Source organism: Pagrus pagrus (assembly GCF_965226575.1).
Source record: "Pagrus pagrus genome assembly, chromosome: 5".
In the NCBI taxonomy this organism is placed as follows: domain Eukaryota; kingdom Metazoa; phylum Chordata; class Actinopteri; order Spariformes; family Sparidae; genus Pagrus; species Pagrus pagrus.
The window spans coordinates 1,822,443-1,840,506 of record NC_140189.1 but is presented as its reverse complement, the minus strand read 5'-3'; the positions used below and the strand labels follow the sequence as shown (position 1 = coordinate 1,840,506).

Sequence of the window (18,064 nt, the reverse complement as noted above, 5' to 3'; positions counted from 1 at the left end):
AAAGTACACTTTTATGTACACTGTCAGTAAACTACTAGTGTAATAGTTTTTATACTGCAAGTATACTTGTAAGTTTTCTTTAAGTGAACTTAACATCATACTTATAGTTTACTATTTATATATTATTTTTGCACTTTAAAGTATACTACTAGGTTACTTTTTAGGTATACTGGAAATATACCTTTAAATGTACTTTAAGTGGCTTTTAGGCGAGATTTAAAAGTATCCAGGGTGGGGGCCATTTTGACATGGGTGGGTAGCTCATTCCATAGCTTAGGAGCTACCACTGAAAAAGCACGGGTCCCCCCTGGTCTTTTGCCTGCTTTTTGCCAAAACAAGACGCAGCTGATCAGCAGATCTCAATGCTCTTGGGGGGGGTATAGACATGTATAAGGTCAGTGATATACTGGGGTGCCAAATCCTTTAGTGACTTAAAAACAAACAATAACATTTTAAAATGTATTCTAAAATGGACAGGGAGCCAGTGGAGGGAGGTGAGAATGGGGGTAATGTGGTCATGCTTACGAGTTCCTGTTAAAAGACGAGCAGCCGCGTTTTGGACTAACTGCAAGCGAGCGAGGGAGGCCTGGTTAATGCCAGTGTAAAGTGCATTACAGTAGTCCAGACGGGTCGAGATTAAAGCATGAAGCAAGCACTCAAAATCATTAAAAGATACAGAACAGATTTAATTTTAGATAAAAGCCTCAGATGATAAAAACTGGTTTTAACTATTGAGTTTATCTGTTTATCAAGTTTAAAATCACTGTCCATTTTTACACCAAGGTTTGTGACTATGGGTTTTACATATGGCTGTAGAGAGCCCAGGTCTATAGAAGAGACACCACATGTTCGACTGGGACCAAACACCATGACCTCAGTTTTATCTTCATTTAAGTTTAAAAAATTAAAAGCCATCCATGCCTTAACATCTTTTAGGCACTCTAGTAAGGGTATCATGGAGCTCTTATTGTTTCTCTTCAGCGGCAGGTATATTTGGGAGTCGTCCGCATAAAAATGGTAGGAGATGCCATGTTTTTTAAAAATTAAACCGAGGGGGAGCATGTATAAGGAAAAGAGGATGGGCCCAAGAATAGAGCCTTGGGGAACTCCGCAAGACAGGGGGGCAGAAGACGATGCAGAGTCACCAAGCCTTACTGAAAAGCATCTCTCAGACAGATATGATCGGAACCACTCCAAGGCAGCATCCCTGATACCCACACAGTGCTCAAGACGGGAAATGAGAATTGTGTGGTCAACTGTGTCAAAAGCCGCAGTAAGGTCTAAAAGCATAAGAATGGCAGAATCACCGGAGTCAGTAGTTAATAAAAGATCATTAAAAACCTTTAAAAGTGCAGACTCAGTGCTATGTAAGCTTTAAAACCAGACTGAAAAATCTCAAGAATGCCATGTACTTCTAAAAAGGACTGCAGTTGTACAAGTACCGTTTTCTCTAAGATTTTAGAGATAAATGGAAGCTTTGAGATGGGTCTATAATTAGAAAGGACTGAAGTGTCTAGATTTGGTTTCTTTAACAGGGGTTCCACAGCTGCTTCTTTAAAATAGGCTGGGACCACACCTGAAGCAAGACTGCTGTTTATGATTTTTTGGACATTAAGTCCAATAGTCTCCCAGACCTCTTTAAAGAGGTGAGGAGGAACAATGTCTGTGGGACAGGAGGAGGGTTTAAGTTGAGTGACAATTTTTGTGAGAGTTGAAAGCGACACAGGCTCAAACCGATTTAAGACAGTTGAGCAAGTGACGGGTATGGAAGGGTCAAAAGAGGGGGGTGAAATATGAGTTCTGATGGTTGCAACCTTATCAATAAGTTTTTTCTGCTTTGACAGTTTTTTGATATTTTCTCCAGCTTTCTTTAAGAATATCATAAGACACATGAAGCTTATCTTTTTTCCACCTGCGCCCAGCTCTCCTGCACTCGCACCTTGCTGCACGGGTGGTAACATTCAGCCATGGGTCAGATTTGGGGGGGTCCGCCCGATATTCCGACATCCCGCTATTCTGACATCCCTCTATTTAGACATGCCTCTATTCTGACATGTCTCCCACAATGACAAAAAACAATGTCGAAATAGTGGGACGCTTGAAAAATAACTTTAATGCCGCTATTCCGACAATTAGAGGTCACTGTGTAAATAGCGGCAATGTCGAAATAGCAGCATGTAACCGATTTGGGTCTGGGGCGCATAATTTTTAGAGGAGCGACAGTGTCAAGAGTGCTGGCACAGGTGGAAAGAAAGGTTATAGTTAGTTGCTCAGTGTCAAGGAGGGCAGAGGGTCTTGTGTCAAGCTGATTTTCAGCGAAAAATGCAGAAGAAAACTGAGCAGCGGTGGAGGGTTTCAGCATGCGGCAGTGGCGCATAGGAGCACACGGTTTTAAATTATGACAGGGCAAATTAAAATCAAATAAAACAGGCATGTGGTCAGAGAACACTGCGTCACATAACTGAACATTTGAAATAGGCAAATTGTGTGATAAAACAAGGTCTAACGTGTGTCCATGTTCATGTGTGGGTCCAGAAACATATTGTACAAGGTTAAAAGCGTCAGCCAAGTCTAAAAAGTCTTTAGCCAATGGCTTAGAAGGGCAGCAGACATGCACGTTAAAAACACCAACACATAAAATCCTGTCATAGTTAGTCATAACACCAGCCAAAAATTCAGAGAGGTCTTTTATGAAGTCTCTGTTATATTTAGGTGGCCGGTAACAAAACGCACATAGTACTGGGTCCGGCCAACCCAGTTCAAACAGGCTCAGTTCAAAGGAGGAAAACGACATAAGCGGTAAAGGCTTGCAATAGAGGCAGTTTTTAAGAACAGTTCCTCCTCCACGACCAGATGTCCTCGGTGAATTAATAAAAGTACAATCAGGAGGCAGAAGCTCTATGAAGGCGGCTGACTCACCCACATTTATCCAGGTCTCAGTCAAAAAAAGTACATCTAAAGCGTGTGAGGTGAAAAAGTCTTGGAGAATGAAAGTCTTGTTCATCACCGATCTTGCGCTTACCAGCGCACATCTAGTCGAAGTCGAAGCCGCCGGAATATCGGCCGCGTGAGCTGTCCGGCTCAGCGGCTTGAGGTTCCGCTGGCTCACTCCACCAGGGCGCCGGAGGAGGCGAGGTAGTCGAGGGCGCACGGCATGAAGCTCCTCATGCGGGCCAACAACAGGTACCAGCCAGGTGCTGACCTGAACGAGGGCGCGGCGGGAGACAAACTGCCGATGACAGGCTCCATGTTCCTGTAAATAGCTCCAGGGAAACCGAGCTGTCCTGGACGAGGAGGCTAGCCAGGCTTTAATCCTGACTAGCCGGCCACTACGCATTCCTCTGCGTCTACGCCTCCGGGGAAATTGAGCTCCAGCCCGGAGCAGGTGTGCGGGGATATCCGCTCGGAGCGGCGGAGTAAAAGTTTTTTGTTCACCCCGGCCATAATTCGCCAGAAAGTTTGCAGATTTTTAAGTTTTGATTTTTAATAACTCCTGGCGATTATATACCAGCAGAGAGTTAATGGTCCTCGGGACAGACGTCAATAACAGAACAAACACAAAAATTGCCAGCGTTAGACGGCCTGCCAGACAAACCGGCGCCATCTTTGAATCCAACCTGAGTAAAATAAAGAACAAATTTTCTTCCTGGAATGGAAGTATAAAATGTATGACCATTCGATCAGAAAATAAAAACATTGAATGTACTTACTGTGAATCAGCAGTAGGCTTGGGCTTGCTTCGCTTCGTGACGGAGACGTTAGCGGGTCGATGTCATTCAACAGCAACGTGACTAGAATGAAGCGCCGTGAATCGTGGAGCTAAAATAGGCGGAGCTGAGCGCAGTGCGCTGATTGGACAGCAAAGATGCAAACGTTGCTATTTGAATGCAAAAAAATGCAAAAATTACAGTATTGACTGTAACGTAAAATACGGCATCTTTCTGTTATAAAGTGCAGGAGTATTTAACAGTGCAAAATTTACAGTTTTGACTGTTACATATAGTTACGGTGTTTCGCTGTTCTAAACATATTATTTAACCTTTTGAGAATTGTTTTACTGTAGTAGCTGTAGTAGTTTTCAGTTTTTTACCGTAAAATCTACTGACATTTTTTACAGTGTAGATCTGTCTACCTGCTTGCTACCTTTGTGCTAACCTACATAACACTGTGTACATATAAGATCAGTTTCAGTTCCACTTGTGTACTATTTACTCTAAGCTGTTCCACCCCAGTACTACCTCAAAGAAGCCAATATGTGCGCAAAAGTATTCAATAGGCTACTCTATCATAAGACTAAGCACAACTACAAGCCAAGTATACTTGAACTCTCTATATAAGGCAAGAATACTTCTTAAGTATATCTCGATCAAAAGATTAAGTACAAGTATAGGCCAAATATACTTAGACTTTTCTGTATACTTGTCAGTATAAGCCAAGTATACTTAAGTATAATTTTGTTAAGTATATCTCTGATTAGTACATGAAAAGTAAACTGAAAGCATACTTATCATTCTTATTTTTTAGTTTAAAAGAAGTATACTAATAGCACACTTGAATAAACTTCTTTTTCGTAAGGGTGGCTAGTGTCCAAACAGCCCAGGGTAGCAGTACGCGTGTGAACAGTATATGGATTAGATCCACAGTACATGTAAACGTTGGCCTGCATGTAAACGGTAACGTTACATGTAAATATGTTTCAAACGGCAGTAGTCTATTATAGCTAGCTAGCTAACATTAGCTACAAGCTGGCGATGCTAATGATGGGCTAATACATACGACAGCAACATAAGGAGCTAACGTTAGCTACGCTGACTACATAATGCAGAGTAATTATACATTTCCCCCAACCAAAATAAGCCAGCTCATTACCTGTCCAACAGAGACACAGGTACCATGGCATCAGTTTTCAGGACATCGACTCCATTAGTTGTCGCCATCGTTGAACAGCCACTCTAATGTTGACTATCATTTCACCTCTTGAGCTAACCATCTTCTTTTTGTTTGTAGCCTTCTCAAGGTTCGGTCTGTCTTTTCTTGCTGTATTTGGCAGTGCAAGCAGCTGATAATGAAGTGTGGCTGTACTTTCTGTCATTCTTGTCTATAAACAATGAGCTCACTTCACCACAGCTCCAGCAGTGCGTTGAATAGACACCGGTTACGCGCACTGACTGGTGGGGTAGCCAGCATAGGGTGGGCAGGTAAGGACAGGTTGATAGACAGGTAGGCTGTCCATACAATATCTTCGGGCAGCTAAAATTAATTGGATGAAATTATTACAGCCCTGTCACTGCCACAGACCCTGGATTTTTTTCCTGTTCTTCCCAAAGCATAAATTATTTTGATTGCCGTCTGGATATTAAGAGATTAAAGCAAATATAATAAAAAATGCCTTGGAACAGAATAACCAACCCCAGCTTTAATTACATGTGTAATACTTTGGCAGATATTTATGACACTGGGTGACACCTAAAGAATACAGAAAAGTATCAAACCAATTTGCTAACACTGACTAGACATTTGAGGAAAAATGCATATTTGCTCTATTGCAGAGTTAGATGAGACGATCACTCTTATGTCTGTATGCTAAATATGAAGCTAATGCCAGCTGGGGGTTAGCTTCGGTCACCTTAAGCTCATTAATTAGCATGTTATATCTCGCTGCTTTAATCTATACAACAACTAAACACACAAGCTAAGCTAACTTCTCACTTACTCTAGCTTCTTATTTAGTATACAAACATATTAGTGGTTCAAGAGTTAAAGGTCAGCATGTGTTTGTGTGTATGTGAGTGTGTGTGTGCGTGTCTGAGTGCATGTGTGTGTGTGTGAGTGCGTGTGTGTATGTGTGTAACCTCAGCAACGAAGACAATTACGAGGAGGTCTTGCCATTGCGAGGCAGTCAGGCTGTAGAACAGAGAGCTGAGTGTGTTGACCAGGTAGCTCTGCTTCTCACGCTTCACTGTAGGAATCCCAATCACAATGGACACTGTGGAAAGACACACACACACACACACATACACACACACACACACACACACACACACACACACACACACACACACACACACACACAATGATAAAGAAAGCAGAGCAGTTAACAGTGCTCTGCATGCTTTCATTTGGCAAAGATAAGACTGGCATCTGCTGATTTGATGACCACTCCTTCCTGATAGTGTGTGAGGTGATGTGTGGGCGAGGCATGTTCAAAACTGCTGTGTTCTTAGGAAATTGTGCGCTATTTGTACCTCTAATGACAAATATTCAGACAGCTACAACTTGGTTTGGAAATTAAATCTTGAATCCTTCAAATGAAGCTGACATAAAAAGAGTCATAAGGGTTTTATATAATGGTATAATAGCAAGAGTGTGGGTTTTTATAGGGGTGCTGTGTAAGTGTTCCATACCTCCAAGGCGGCCCTTTCCCAGGACTACATTAGGTAGGAGACTGCCAGGATGTTGTCTGAGGTGGGGCATGTAGAGGTAAATGTTGGCCAGGAGGAACATCTGTCGGTCTGAACCACCTGGCTGCCTTATTGTTTCTGTCCATAGGAGGGAATGGGGAGAGGGAAATGCAAGAGTTCACAATCTATCTATAAGGTGCAAGAACATGGTGCCCCATAATTTAGGGATTAAGGCATCGACCATGAACTGCAATGCCCTCAGTTCAAATCCAGCCAGGGACCTTTGATGCGTCTTTCTCTCCTTAATTTCCTGTTGTCTCTCCACTGTCTGTAGTTAAGGTTTAAAATGCCCCAAAAATGTGCAACAGCACAAAAGCACTAAATGGTACCTGTGAACGAAAGGCCAGATTACTCAGTGGGAAAACCGGAAAAACCCAAATCTTCAGGTTCCTTGCATGTCAATGGATTTTTGGTAATTTGCACCACTAAGGTGGGCCTGCACTATAACTTAATCTTAACTTATGGAGGAGTCCTGGGGTACTGAAAAGTAGCAGGGTCCCATTTCTAATAAGTAACCAACAAGGTATTGGATTGGTACCAATCAAGCATTTTAGGTAGTAATGGAAGCAATTCTGATTTTGGTATTGCAACATCCCTGTATTTTTGTATCAGTTTAAAGGTTCTCATCACAAAGAACAAGCATTCCATCTTGGGTGCTTCAAGGCTCTGTCCTGGTATGAAGGTGCCTGTCAATTCTTTATAGCTGTTGATTCCCATTTATTTAATTGAAAGCTGCATCTCTGACCTACATTTATGAAATCCCCATGATTTGTTCCAGCTGAATCAAGACAAAACAGAGGTCCTTGTATTTGGTCCAAAACCTCTGGTTCTTATTTAAGGATCTAACTTTAAAGCAATCAGCCAAACATCATTTAAAGATTTTATTTCCAATGCAGACCTTCTCTTTCTCCAAGAGAGGCAGAGCAGTTTGCACATACTTTAAGTGCAACGCTTTATTCACTGTTCACCCCAAAAAGTCATTAAATTGATTACAGTTCAAATACAGAATGCTGCTGCTGCCAGTTTTAACTGGAACAAAGAAAAAAAGCTCACGTCACTGCCCTTGTTAAGTTTCTACACCTTGCAGTTAGTTTTAGGATACATTTAATGAGTCCCATTTTATAAATGTGTTAATGACCTGGGACTGAGAATTCTCTGCAACTAAATCTGAATGACAACAAAAGCTTTTAAGCAGCTTAAAAATTGCATTTAGCTAGAATCTGTTATAACTACTGCAATTCCTTTTGCTTTATTGACACTTCTAGTCAGTCTTATGGGATTACAAATGCAATTATTAAGATAGTGGTGGAAGTGGTTATTGTAATGATAACAAATAGTACTACATTTATTATTAAAATGTCTTCTTTTATTCTATTTATGAAACTTTATTATTTCACTTCCACTTTTTATCTTAATATTTTAAAACATGGTCTGCTTTTTTCTTTTTGTTTTGGAAAGCACTTTAACTGAATTTACTGTATGAGAGGTGCAAACTAAGTTAAGCATTATCATTATTAGTAACTGTATTACATACGTTTATATTGTGTTCATGTGAATGTGTGAATATTACCAAATAAACGTGTATAAATAAAATAAGTACAAATTGACAGACACTGAAATATGTGGCCAGGTGGTAAACTGTAGCTAATAGGTACTACAGTGGGAGAATGGGGTGAAGTGATGGTAGTAGTGGTAGGAAGGGATGAATAAGTGCCCAACAACAACTTTTGCCCCCTAACAGAGTAATGCAGCCATGCCTGTGATGCAATTACACCGATTTAATAGTAATTGCCACATCATTAGTGCTATGTACAGTATCAGAAATTGAGGTATAATGTAAGAGTTCTGAGTAGGTGAACAGTTAGCATCATATGGTATGTAACAGAAGTTTTTCAAATTTGCCTGCGAAAGGCGTTATACTTTAGGTTAAAACACGACCTGTGGAGGTGGCGTTGGTGGTGGTGTTACTGGTCGGATGCGTGATGTTGGCAGCTTTAGAGATGTTCCTCAGCTGTTCCAGGATGCTGCTGAGATCCCTCCTAACCTGCCCTCCCAGCTCCTCAGCTACTAAGAGACGCTTGTGCAGAGTCTGCAGCTCTGGCAATACTGTGGAACCTGGAGACATTGAAATAAACACAGAAAAGTAAAGAGTTTCTTTGATTTTATTAAAAGTAGTTAAATTGCTTGTTTTATTCAACTAACAATGCAGATTCCAAAAAGCGTTAAAAAGTCATATTTGAGGAGCTGGATTTAGCAACATTTTGGCATCTTTGCATAGCAATTGACATTTCAGTGCCTGCAAGTCAACTGCCACTCTATTCATAGTGCAGACATTTCAATTATCACCAGGGCTTCAACTTAATAGTTCTATATTGTAGAAAGTGAGAAAAAGTTGCTATATGATTACAGTGGAATTTTAAAAATGCTTATTCCACAGAGGAATGCACATGTCCCAGAAACTGTACCCTTAAACAAGCTGTCAGGTTGTGATGTCAAAACTAAAGTTGGCCCCTAAAAGTCAACTAATCCGTTAAAGACCTAATCAACCAAGTTTTCATTAGTTGCTTAGTCACATAGAGCTGGAACTAAAATATCAGGATCAGGGGACGGTTGCAACATGAATGTCACCAACCACTGATAGATGCTAGTTAGCTCAGTTCGCCATGCAGCTAAGTGGGGTGAGTGTAGTTGTTTACACCACTAGCTCAGGATTCAGGAGTGCTGAGTCGCCAGGAGGAGGAGGTTTTGCGGAACCAGGACTTCTACGACAAAGAACACATGTTCAGGCAGGGACAGGAGAGGTGTGAAGCGGCAGAGGAGGGAATACTCCATTACTGGCTCAATCCAACAACTATTATTATCCCTGAGCTCCCTTTCTCCACCCTTTGTGCCAGCCCATGAAGCTCCTTAGCTGTGGCATCCACCAATTTCCTCCAAGTATGGAACTGTGTGCTGTCTGGGAGCGGTGGTCCGGAGTAGGTGATAGCCAAACCACAAATAGTGAATCGTTTTAGCTCTGTGACATCCTGTGGTGGTCTGTAGTGTTTAACAATGGCCACTTATCTGGAGGTAGGAGGAGAAACTCTGGTTGTTGGGGCTACATGTGATCTGGCCATGATAAAAGATGCAAATAGGCAATGATTCTCCACATTCCTCTGCAATTCCACTGACAGGGGGCTGAGGGATGTAAAGAGGCATTGGTTAGGCTTTAAATGTGACTCAAGAGTCCTTGTTGGTCTTTGCAGCATCCATCCTAGTCATGTCCGGACGGCAGCTGGCCCTCCTGGTGGTCCTAAGCGCACAGGCTCTGTGGGGCTTTTAAGTTAAGGGTGGTCAGCTCCAATTAGCAAAGAGGGTGAAACACAGCTGAAGGGGTGCAGAGGCAAGTCTTTGAGGTGCTTGTACCTCTGCTCAAGTATGACCATTTATGTTCTGCTAGCCCAAAGCATTGGGCAGTGAAGGCTTTGACTATCTGGAAGGATGTCTGTGGCTGCATTAGGGGAAAGACCTGGAAGGAAACTCAGGACCGTGCAGTGTTTGGATGTCCTGACGGATGGTTCTCAGGGAAAGGCCTTCTGGGGTCTCAGTTAGACGAAGTTGCTGAGCTGCTGCTGAGAGCAGCATAGTGCGATCAGAGCCAAGATCTAATACTGCGTATTTGAGTACTGTCACAGTCTTGTCACCATGCTTGAGGAGGTCTCTGATGACTTTGAGGACAATGAGGGGGAGTCAGAAGGTCGATCTAGGTGAAGGGTTTCAGTGGCTGAGCTAACCAGGCAGGTGCCCTCCTTTACACATGTTGACTTCATGCAATAACTGAAGGTGTTTACCTTGACGTATGCTGTAGGATTTTTTCAGAGTACATGGTGTTGCTTGATGTGATCTTCCACATTGCCAACAATGCAAATTTGTCTTGATCCAGTCTATGATCTGGATTTCATCAAAGCATTTGAAAGTGGCTGCGGTAATGATCCTCCATTTCACAGTAAGGACAGTAGGCTTTAGGTGGTCCTTTCTTCTTGTTCTACACAGGTGGCTTACCAGTAGCTGAGTCAATGGACTGCTTGGCTGACACATCCTCTGAGCCATGGAGTATGGTGGTCGCACAGGGAGCTAGCTTTGACTCTTGCCAGTGCTCTGGCTTCTGTATAGCTCTCTCTCTCTCTCTCTGCCCTTGGTTTCTGACTTGGCTATCACTATATTGACACCATGTTTCCAACTGCAGCTACTCAGAGATGTCTATGAGGTTACACACCAATCCTGGCTGGTGGCACGTGTCCCCGAAACTCAGACCTCATCTCAGCTGGCAGCTTACTAAGGAGCCGTGACACATGAGAACCATATCCCATTTCCACCCCTCCATCTTGACCGATGGTCATCAGCATACCAACCAGGGCACTTATCTGCAATGCAAACCTTTCAAAGGCCTCCGTGCCCCACGTCTGATGTCAGGTGCATCCATGGCATTGGTGATTTTCGCCAGTGGGGCTGACCAAAATTCTCTGACAAAGATACCACAGTGTCAGTGTAGGGGGGTTGCAGAGTTAAAGTATGCATTAGCTATCAGGCAGGCTTCATCTAGTTTTAGATGGTCCATCAAGATCTGAAACTTTGACAGGAGCAGATTGTCAAGAGCAACCTTCAGTTGTGCAAACTCACCAGAATCCTTCCTAACAAGATCAGGAATGGTAGGTGTAGGGACCCGGTAGGTTCTCATGCAACAACATATGGCTGGTTGTGGGCTTGAGTGAATGAGATTCATATTGACAGGATGTTGTTGCTGGCCTTGGTGTGGTCTGGTATCTGTGGTCGGCATTGGTGGCTGGCTGACTTTGCAGGGGAAGTATCTGGTCATGATGACTATAAGATAAGGCCCACTGTTAGCTGTTGTCAGTGGTTTTTAGCTCGGTGAAGCTGCCAGTATTCGCTTCTTTAACAGCTGTAATTCACCCGTCAGCTTGTCCAACCTGTCGATCATCATAGTCTCTCTAGAGTAAACACTCTGAGCTGGATGAGTCAAGTTTTATGGCCTTGCTTGGCCTTGAGGGGCACAGATTTTCTGTGTATTGTCATGCTGTAGAGTCTGGCTCTTTCCTGTCTCTGGTCTGACTGCATAGTCACTGTCTAGGTGGATGATAAGTAATGTCGTAGGCCATCTCCTCTGTTCAAAGACGGTTATTCCAGTTTGACGTAGATGGATTCTAATATTCCTCTTTCAAACCATCTGTCTTCTCTGGCCAAGATGTTGAATGGCACAACACAGGAGGGCCGACTCCTCTGGTCAAGTCCCTTCTGTCCACTTACATCTGAGGGAGAAAAATCAGTCCTTTGAGGACAACAATGTAAACATCTTGGCCAGAGAAGACAGATGGTTTGAAAGAGGAGTAAAAGAATCCATCTATGTAAAACTAAAAAAATCTATTAACATAAACGACATTCTCCCGTGATTCAGAATCTACTCACAAAAATCGATTTTCTTACTGTTAATCAATAGCTTGATGTTGATGGTACAAAAAAGGCGGAACTTAACTGTGAGGGTAATGCAACGATAGAGTAAGCTTAAAGTTAATTTTCTTGTTCAAGACCAACGCAGCAGTTGCAAGTGTCTTTTATTTATTTTATTTTATCTTATTTAATGACTGTATAAATACCTTTGCAAGAAAAACATTAAGCAGGCCACATATTTGTGATGATTTTGTATGCCGTCATGAGAGGTTACAACCTGAGTTGTAAAGCATTTAAGAAAAATGTATCAAATTAATTGCAAGTTTTGTGATCGATATTAATCGCACATACCAGTATTTGAAGTAAGCGTTTGAAAATATGTCAGTGCAACTGGATTTTGTTAGATGAGTGTTGGGACCCACAGATGAAGTCGTTCACTGTGGATTTCAAAATGGGCTCTGAACTGAACTCAGTTTCCCAGAATTCCCCAGTCTTTACACCTAGGTGCAAATTCAGCTTTGAGCTACTATTGGTCAGGGTGACAGACCCCCTTCTGACAAGATAGTCAAAACTCCAGCTCCTTCCCATGTTCTCTCTATTCTCCTCGAGTTCTCTTCTCCAAGGGCTTCTCCACCTCTCTCCCCACGGGGCTGCCTGCCCTCAAGATCTCTTCTTCTTGATTCTTCTGGGCCTAACAGCTGCTGAGAGCTGCCAGCTACATTTCCAGCAGGCCCAAAGAACTTCTCCTCACTGCAGCGACACAAGGTCCTGCTAGTATTCCAGATCAGTTAGCACCAGCAGCTGCGACGCAATGCTTGCCAGCTAACTCCACAATCTGAGAAACACCAAGCAAGTTAGCACTGAGCTGCTAACTAGGAAAGGAGTGACCAGGTTCCTCCATCTGCTGTCTTTCGTCAGATCTTGCACAGCAAGAACAGCATTATTCAACATTGGAATCCCAACCTTCTCCTGCTTGGCTCAAGGAACCACCAGCACCTTTTCTTCAAAGACTGGTAACATTGAACTGGACCTAGATAGCATAGCATAGCACGGCTAAGCACAGGACTTTTAACTCTGGTTGATGTAGTGCACATCTGTTCAATCTATGTGTTTGTTCACTGTTTTGGTGTTATTGTGATCTCAGGCCAGGTTGTTGGTAGTTTGCTTTTGTTGGGACCCACAGATGAAGTCATTCATTGTGGATTTCAAAATGGACTCTGAACTGAACTCAGTGTCCCAGAATTCCCCATTCTTCACACCTAGGTGCAAAATTCAGCTTTGAGCTACTATTGGTCAGGGTGACAGACCCCCCTCTGATCAGAGAGTCAAAACTCCAGCGCCTTCCTTGTTCTCTCTCTTCTCCTCAGGCCTCTCTTCTCCTCCAACTTCTTATCCTCAAGGGCTCCTCTCCATCTCCCCCCCACGGGGCTGCCTGCCCTCAAGATCTCTTCTTCTGGGCCTAACAGCTGCGGAGAGCTGCAAGCTTCATTTGCAGCAGGCCCAAAGAACTTCTCCTCACTGCAGCGACACGAGGTCCTGCCAGTATTCCTGATCAGTTAGCACCAGCAGCTGCGACGCAATGCTTGCCAGCTAACTTCACAATCTGAGAAACACCAAGCAAGTTAGCACTGAGCTGCTAACTAGGAAAGGAGTGACCAGGTTCCTCCATCTGCTGTCTTTCGTCAGATCTTGCACAGCAAGAACAGCATCGTTCAACATTGGAATCCCAACCTTCTCCTGCTTGGCTCAAGGAACCACCAGCACCTTTTCTTCAAAGACTGGTAACGTTGAACTGGACCTAGATAGCATAGCATAGCACGGCTAAGCACAGGACTTTTAACTCTGGTTAATGTAATGCACATCTGTTCAATCTATGTGTTTGTTCACTGTTTTGGTGTTATTGTGATCTCAGGCCAGGTTATTGGTAGTTTGCTTTTGTTGGGACCCACAGATGAAGTCATTCATTGTGGATTTCAACAGCTGCGGAGAGCTGCAAGCTTCATTTGCAGCAGGCCCAAAGAACTTCTCCCCACTGCAGCGACACGAGGTCCTGCCAGTATTCCTGATCAGTTAGCACCAGCAGCTGCGACGCAATGCTTGCCAGCTAACATCACGATCTGAGGAACACCAAGCAAGTTAGCACTGAGCTGCTATCCTTGCAAAGGACAGGAGCGAACCGACTTTCATCAGCCCTTGCACAGCAAGAGCAGCATTCAACACTGGAATCCCAACGCTGCAACCACCAGCACCTTTTCTTCAAAGACTGGTAACGTTGAACTGGGCTTAGATAGCATAGCATAGCACGGCTAAGCACAGGACTTTAAACTCTGGTTGATGTAATGCATATGTGTTCAATTTATGTGTGTCCACTGTTTGAGTGTTATTGTGATCTCAGGTCAGATTATTGGTAGTTTGCTCTCCTAGACAGCTAATTAGACGTTAGTCAAATAATGCTCACACAGACTCAGGGTCTTTGCATGCAACTAACCATCTTCTATAACCTGGCATCCCGTCACACACACACACACACACACACACACACACACTCCTTGAGCCTGGAGCATATCACACCCACATGTGATATCAGTGACCACCATTGTTTCTTTGTTCTGCCAGACACACACTCACACACACACACACACACACACACACACACACACACACACCTGTATATAGTACATGTTAGTTAGTGTGTTTTCATCTTTGTGTTGAATAAAAGACTTTTTAACCCACATGTTGTCTATTTAATATTGTACAAGAGTGAATGTTGCCAACCTCTACTCTGTCAAGAGCTCCAAAATCCTTCAACCATTACTAGCTGTTATGGTAATATTGGTTTTAGTTATTAAGTTAATTATTAATCAGAGTTACAAATAGTTTAGTACCTTTTCTGAGACTGATTTGGTGAATTGGCTATATTTTCCCTTCTTCAAGGGTGGTGCCCCGAGGTGATCTAATGTAAATTGGATCTTATTAGTAATCATAATTAATAATTGTCCCTGATAATCATTAATTATTATTGATAGCCAAATTCAACCCAAAACTCCCTATTACTGTTGCATGAAGCACTACATTATGGTGCCTCGTGTGATGTGAGCACAACACTTTGCTACACGGTTAATTTGACGCAAGTTGAATTATGCTTCACACAGACTCAGGATCTTTGCATCCAACTAACCATATTCTTTAACCTGGTATCACGTCTCATACACACACACACACACACACACACCTGTATATAGTACATGTTAGAGTGTTTTCATCTTTGTGTTAAATAAAAGACTTTTGAACCTTCATGCTCTCTATTTAATATTGTACAAGAGTGAATGCTGCCAACCTCTACTCTGTCAAGAACTCCAAAATCCTCAACCATTACCATCTGTTATGGTCATTTTGGTTGTAGTTATTAAAGGAACTTGGGGCAGGATTTGTGAAAAAATAAACATGCATTTTAAGTTTTTTAATGCTAATGGGTGATGAAGCGTTCAAAGCCAAAAAGAATGAGCCCACCCAAGTATCTCTCCATTGCCTTGAACAGGCTGTGTGCTGCATAATGTACTGCAATTAGGTGTCCGAATTACCCGCACAGTCCTGCGGACGTAAGATGACGCTGAATGCGCATCCTCGACGGCTTTCGACTTGGATACGTGAAGAAGACAAGCGCGGTGGACCAAACTAGTGATTGGGTAGTAATGGTTTCTGCTACGGCCCGCAAACAACCCACCACCACACAAAGTCCACTAAAAAGTCATACTAAGCAGAAAACAAAGGTTTTATCAGCGGCATGTCGTGAGTCGAAACGAAATTATGACCAAAGCCGGGCTGGCAGCCGACTACACATCGGATACGCATTCGGCTCATGGAGGCAGCTTCAACTTGAATTGGGACTGAAAACAGATGCTGACATGGGTCATTTCCTAGTAACCAGGTAAGAAAACACTACAGGTCATGTTTAGAGCTTGATTTGAAAATCATATGAGATCACGAGGACTCGGAGTGACCAAACGTGCAAAGTAGCGTTAGCTGCAAACATGTAACTTAGTCTACTGCTGTGTAACACTGAATAGTTACAGACTGCGCATTTTCCACGGTCCTTTAGTCTGAAACCGAATAGTTAGAAATATGTCCCTTTATATATGGGACCAAAAGCCCAACCTGTTATCTGGGAGGTGACGTTAGCGGCTAGATGTAGCCACAGGCTAACGGTTTGTTTGTGTCTGTGTAGTAATATTAGCCGCTTACACACAGCAATCCCGTATCAGAGACGATATTTCTGTCCCCCAATATGCCGTCTTTGCTTTCACCTGTGCCTTTCAGACTGCATCAACCGTAACGGAAAATCGCCACACTTGTGTGTCGCTACACACAGCGAGCCGGCTTCCTGGCTGCTTCATGTGTGTAGGGGATAAGGCATCAGCTGCACTGCTGTGAAGAGTTCATGTGCACTAAGTGAGTGCACTAATGATTAATCAGAGTTACAAACAGTTTAGTACCTTTTTCTGAGACTGATTTGGTGAATTGGCTATTTTTTCCCTTCTTCAAGGCAGGTGCCCCGAGGTGATCTAATGTAAATTAGATCTTGTTAATCATGATTAATAATTATCCCTGATAATCATTAATTACTATTGATAGCCAAATTTAACCCAAAACTCCCTGTTACTGTTGCATGAAGCACTACATTATGGTGCCTCGTGTGATGTGAACACAACATGAGTCAATCAATCAATAAACGGACATTCTAAACTTAAAAAAGAGGTTATATTTGAAGCTTGTAGTACTCCAAATGGTTTGAAAATCAACAATTCCACCTGGGCGTTTAAGTACCACTCCAGTGTGTTTCGGTATTTTTATCATCTTTCCTGACAATGTTTTATAATTTTGACAAATAACTTAATTTTGTGCTTAAACTTAAGGGCTCAAAGGGCGGCAAATTGGCGGTCTGTTTTGGTCCGCCAATTTGACGCCTTCTGTCTAAATGCGCGGACCTAGCAAAGCATCGACGTTAATTAATCGATGCAGAATCGTCACGTGAAGCATCGCGATGCATCGCCAAATCGATGAATTGCACCCACCTCTACATGGTGAGTTTTGGGGTATGTTCAGGCCGCCAAATATGCGATCTTGGGGAAGGACAAAAAAAAAAAAAAAAAAATAAATAATAATAATAATAATAATAAATAATCCTTACAGATACAATAGGTCCTCGCACGAGATTCGTGCTCGGGCCCTAGTAATACTAATAATAATAATAATAAATAATCCTTACAGATACAATAGGTCCTCGCACAAGATTCTTGCTCGGGCCCTAATAATAATCCTTACAGATACAATAGGTTCTCGCACGAGATTCGTGCTCGGGCCCTAATTATCCCTGATAATCATTAATTACTAGTGATAGCCAAATTTAACCCAAAACTCCCTATTACTGTTGCATGAAGCACTACATTATGGTGCCTCGTGTAATGTGAGCACAACATTAATGGTGCCCTTTGTGAGGCAGTGAACTGTTGGCAATCATTCATAAATGTGCAATATTAATTTCAGCATAATTTGGACAGTGCTAAAATGTGAAACTCACATCTTGAACCCCTTAGCCAAAAGTCTTTACATTTAACCCCACTAGTCTACTACAGGAGTAGATGTTGATTTGTACTTACAAACAATTGCAGTGTGGTGAGAATTGATTTATCAATCAAATTTATAACCCATTTGATTAAGCAAAATCTTTTAGGTTACTAACTGCCACTTTGAGCCATTTACTATTGCTGCTATCGATTCAAGTTGAAAGTGCTCTGTAGAAATTGTAAGAATTTCAGTTCAGCATTTGAATATCCCCTATTCAATGCATTGTAGTCAAGCTGTCAGAATTCGATGACAATAAGTGTTCCTCATGTTAATCACAGCGTGCCACCGGCCCTGTGATACAAAGAAGTTTATATGTGGCTGTTACTCCCTTGCATTTCAGCCTGAGTAAGAAGTAGAGTCGGAGATAGAGCCACAGCGTGCTACCAGCCCTGTGAAACAGAAGTTTTGTACTTAGCTGTTACTACCACAACTCAACTTTAAGAGACAATAACCTGACTGTTACTACCCTGCATTCCAGTAAGTGCATGTTGAAAGTTTGGTGAGCAAAGTTTAGCTTGTAAACTGTGTTTATC

General features: G+C 42.5%; 1 protein-coding gene across 1 annotated transcript in view; it reads right to left on the bottom strand.

The window, feature by feature from the left end:
• The window catches only part of LOC311257295 (alpha-1,3-mannosyl-glycoprotein 4-beta-N-acetylglucosaminyltransferase B), a 77,667-nt gene that overhangs the window by 35,878 nt on the left and 23,725 nt on the right, over positions 1–18,064 (bottom strand). Inside the window, exons 2-4 of the mRNA XM_084352836.1 lie at positions 8,400–8,576; positions 6,405–6,539; positions 5,853–5,986 (exon numbers count right to left, since the gene is read on the bottom strand). Coding sequence (XP_084208962.1) covers positions 5,853–5,986; positions 6,405–6,539; positions 8,400–8,576 — 446 coding nt within the window. The remainder of the gene's footprint in view (positions 1–5,852; positions 5,987–6,404; positions 6,540–8,399; positions 8,577–18,064) is intronic.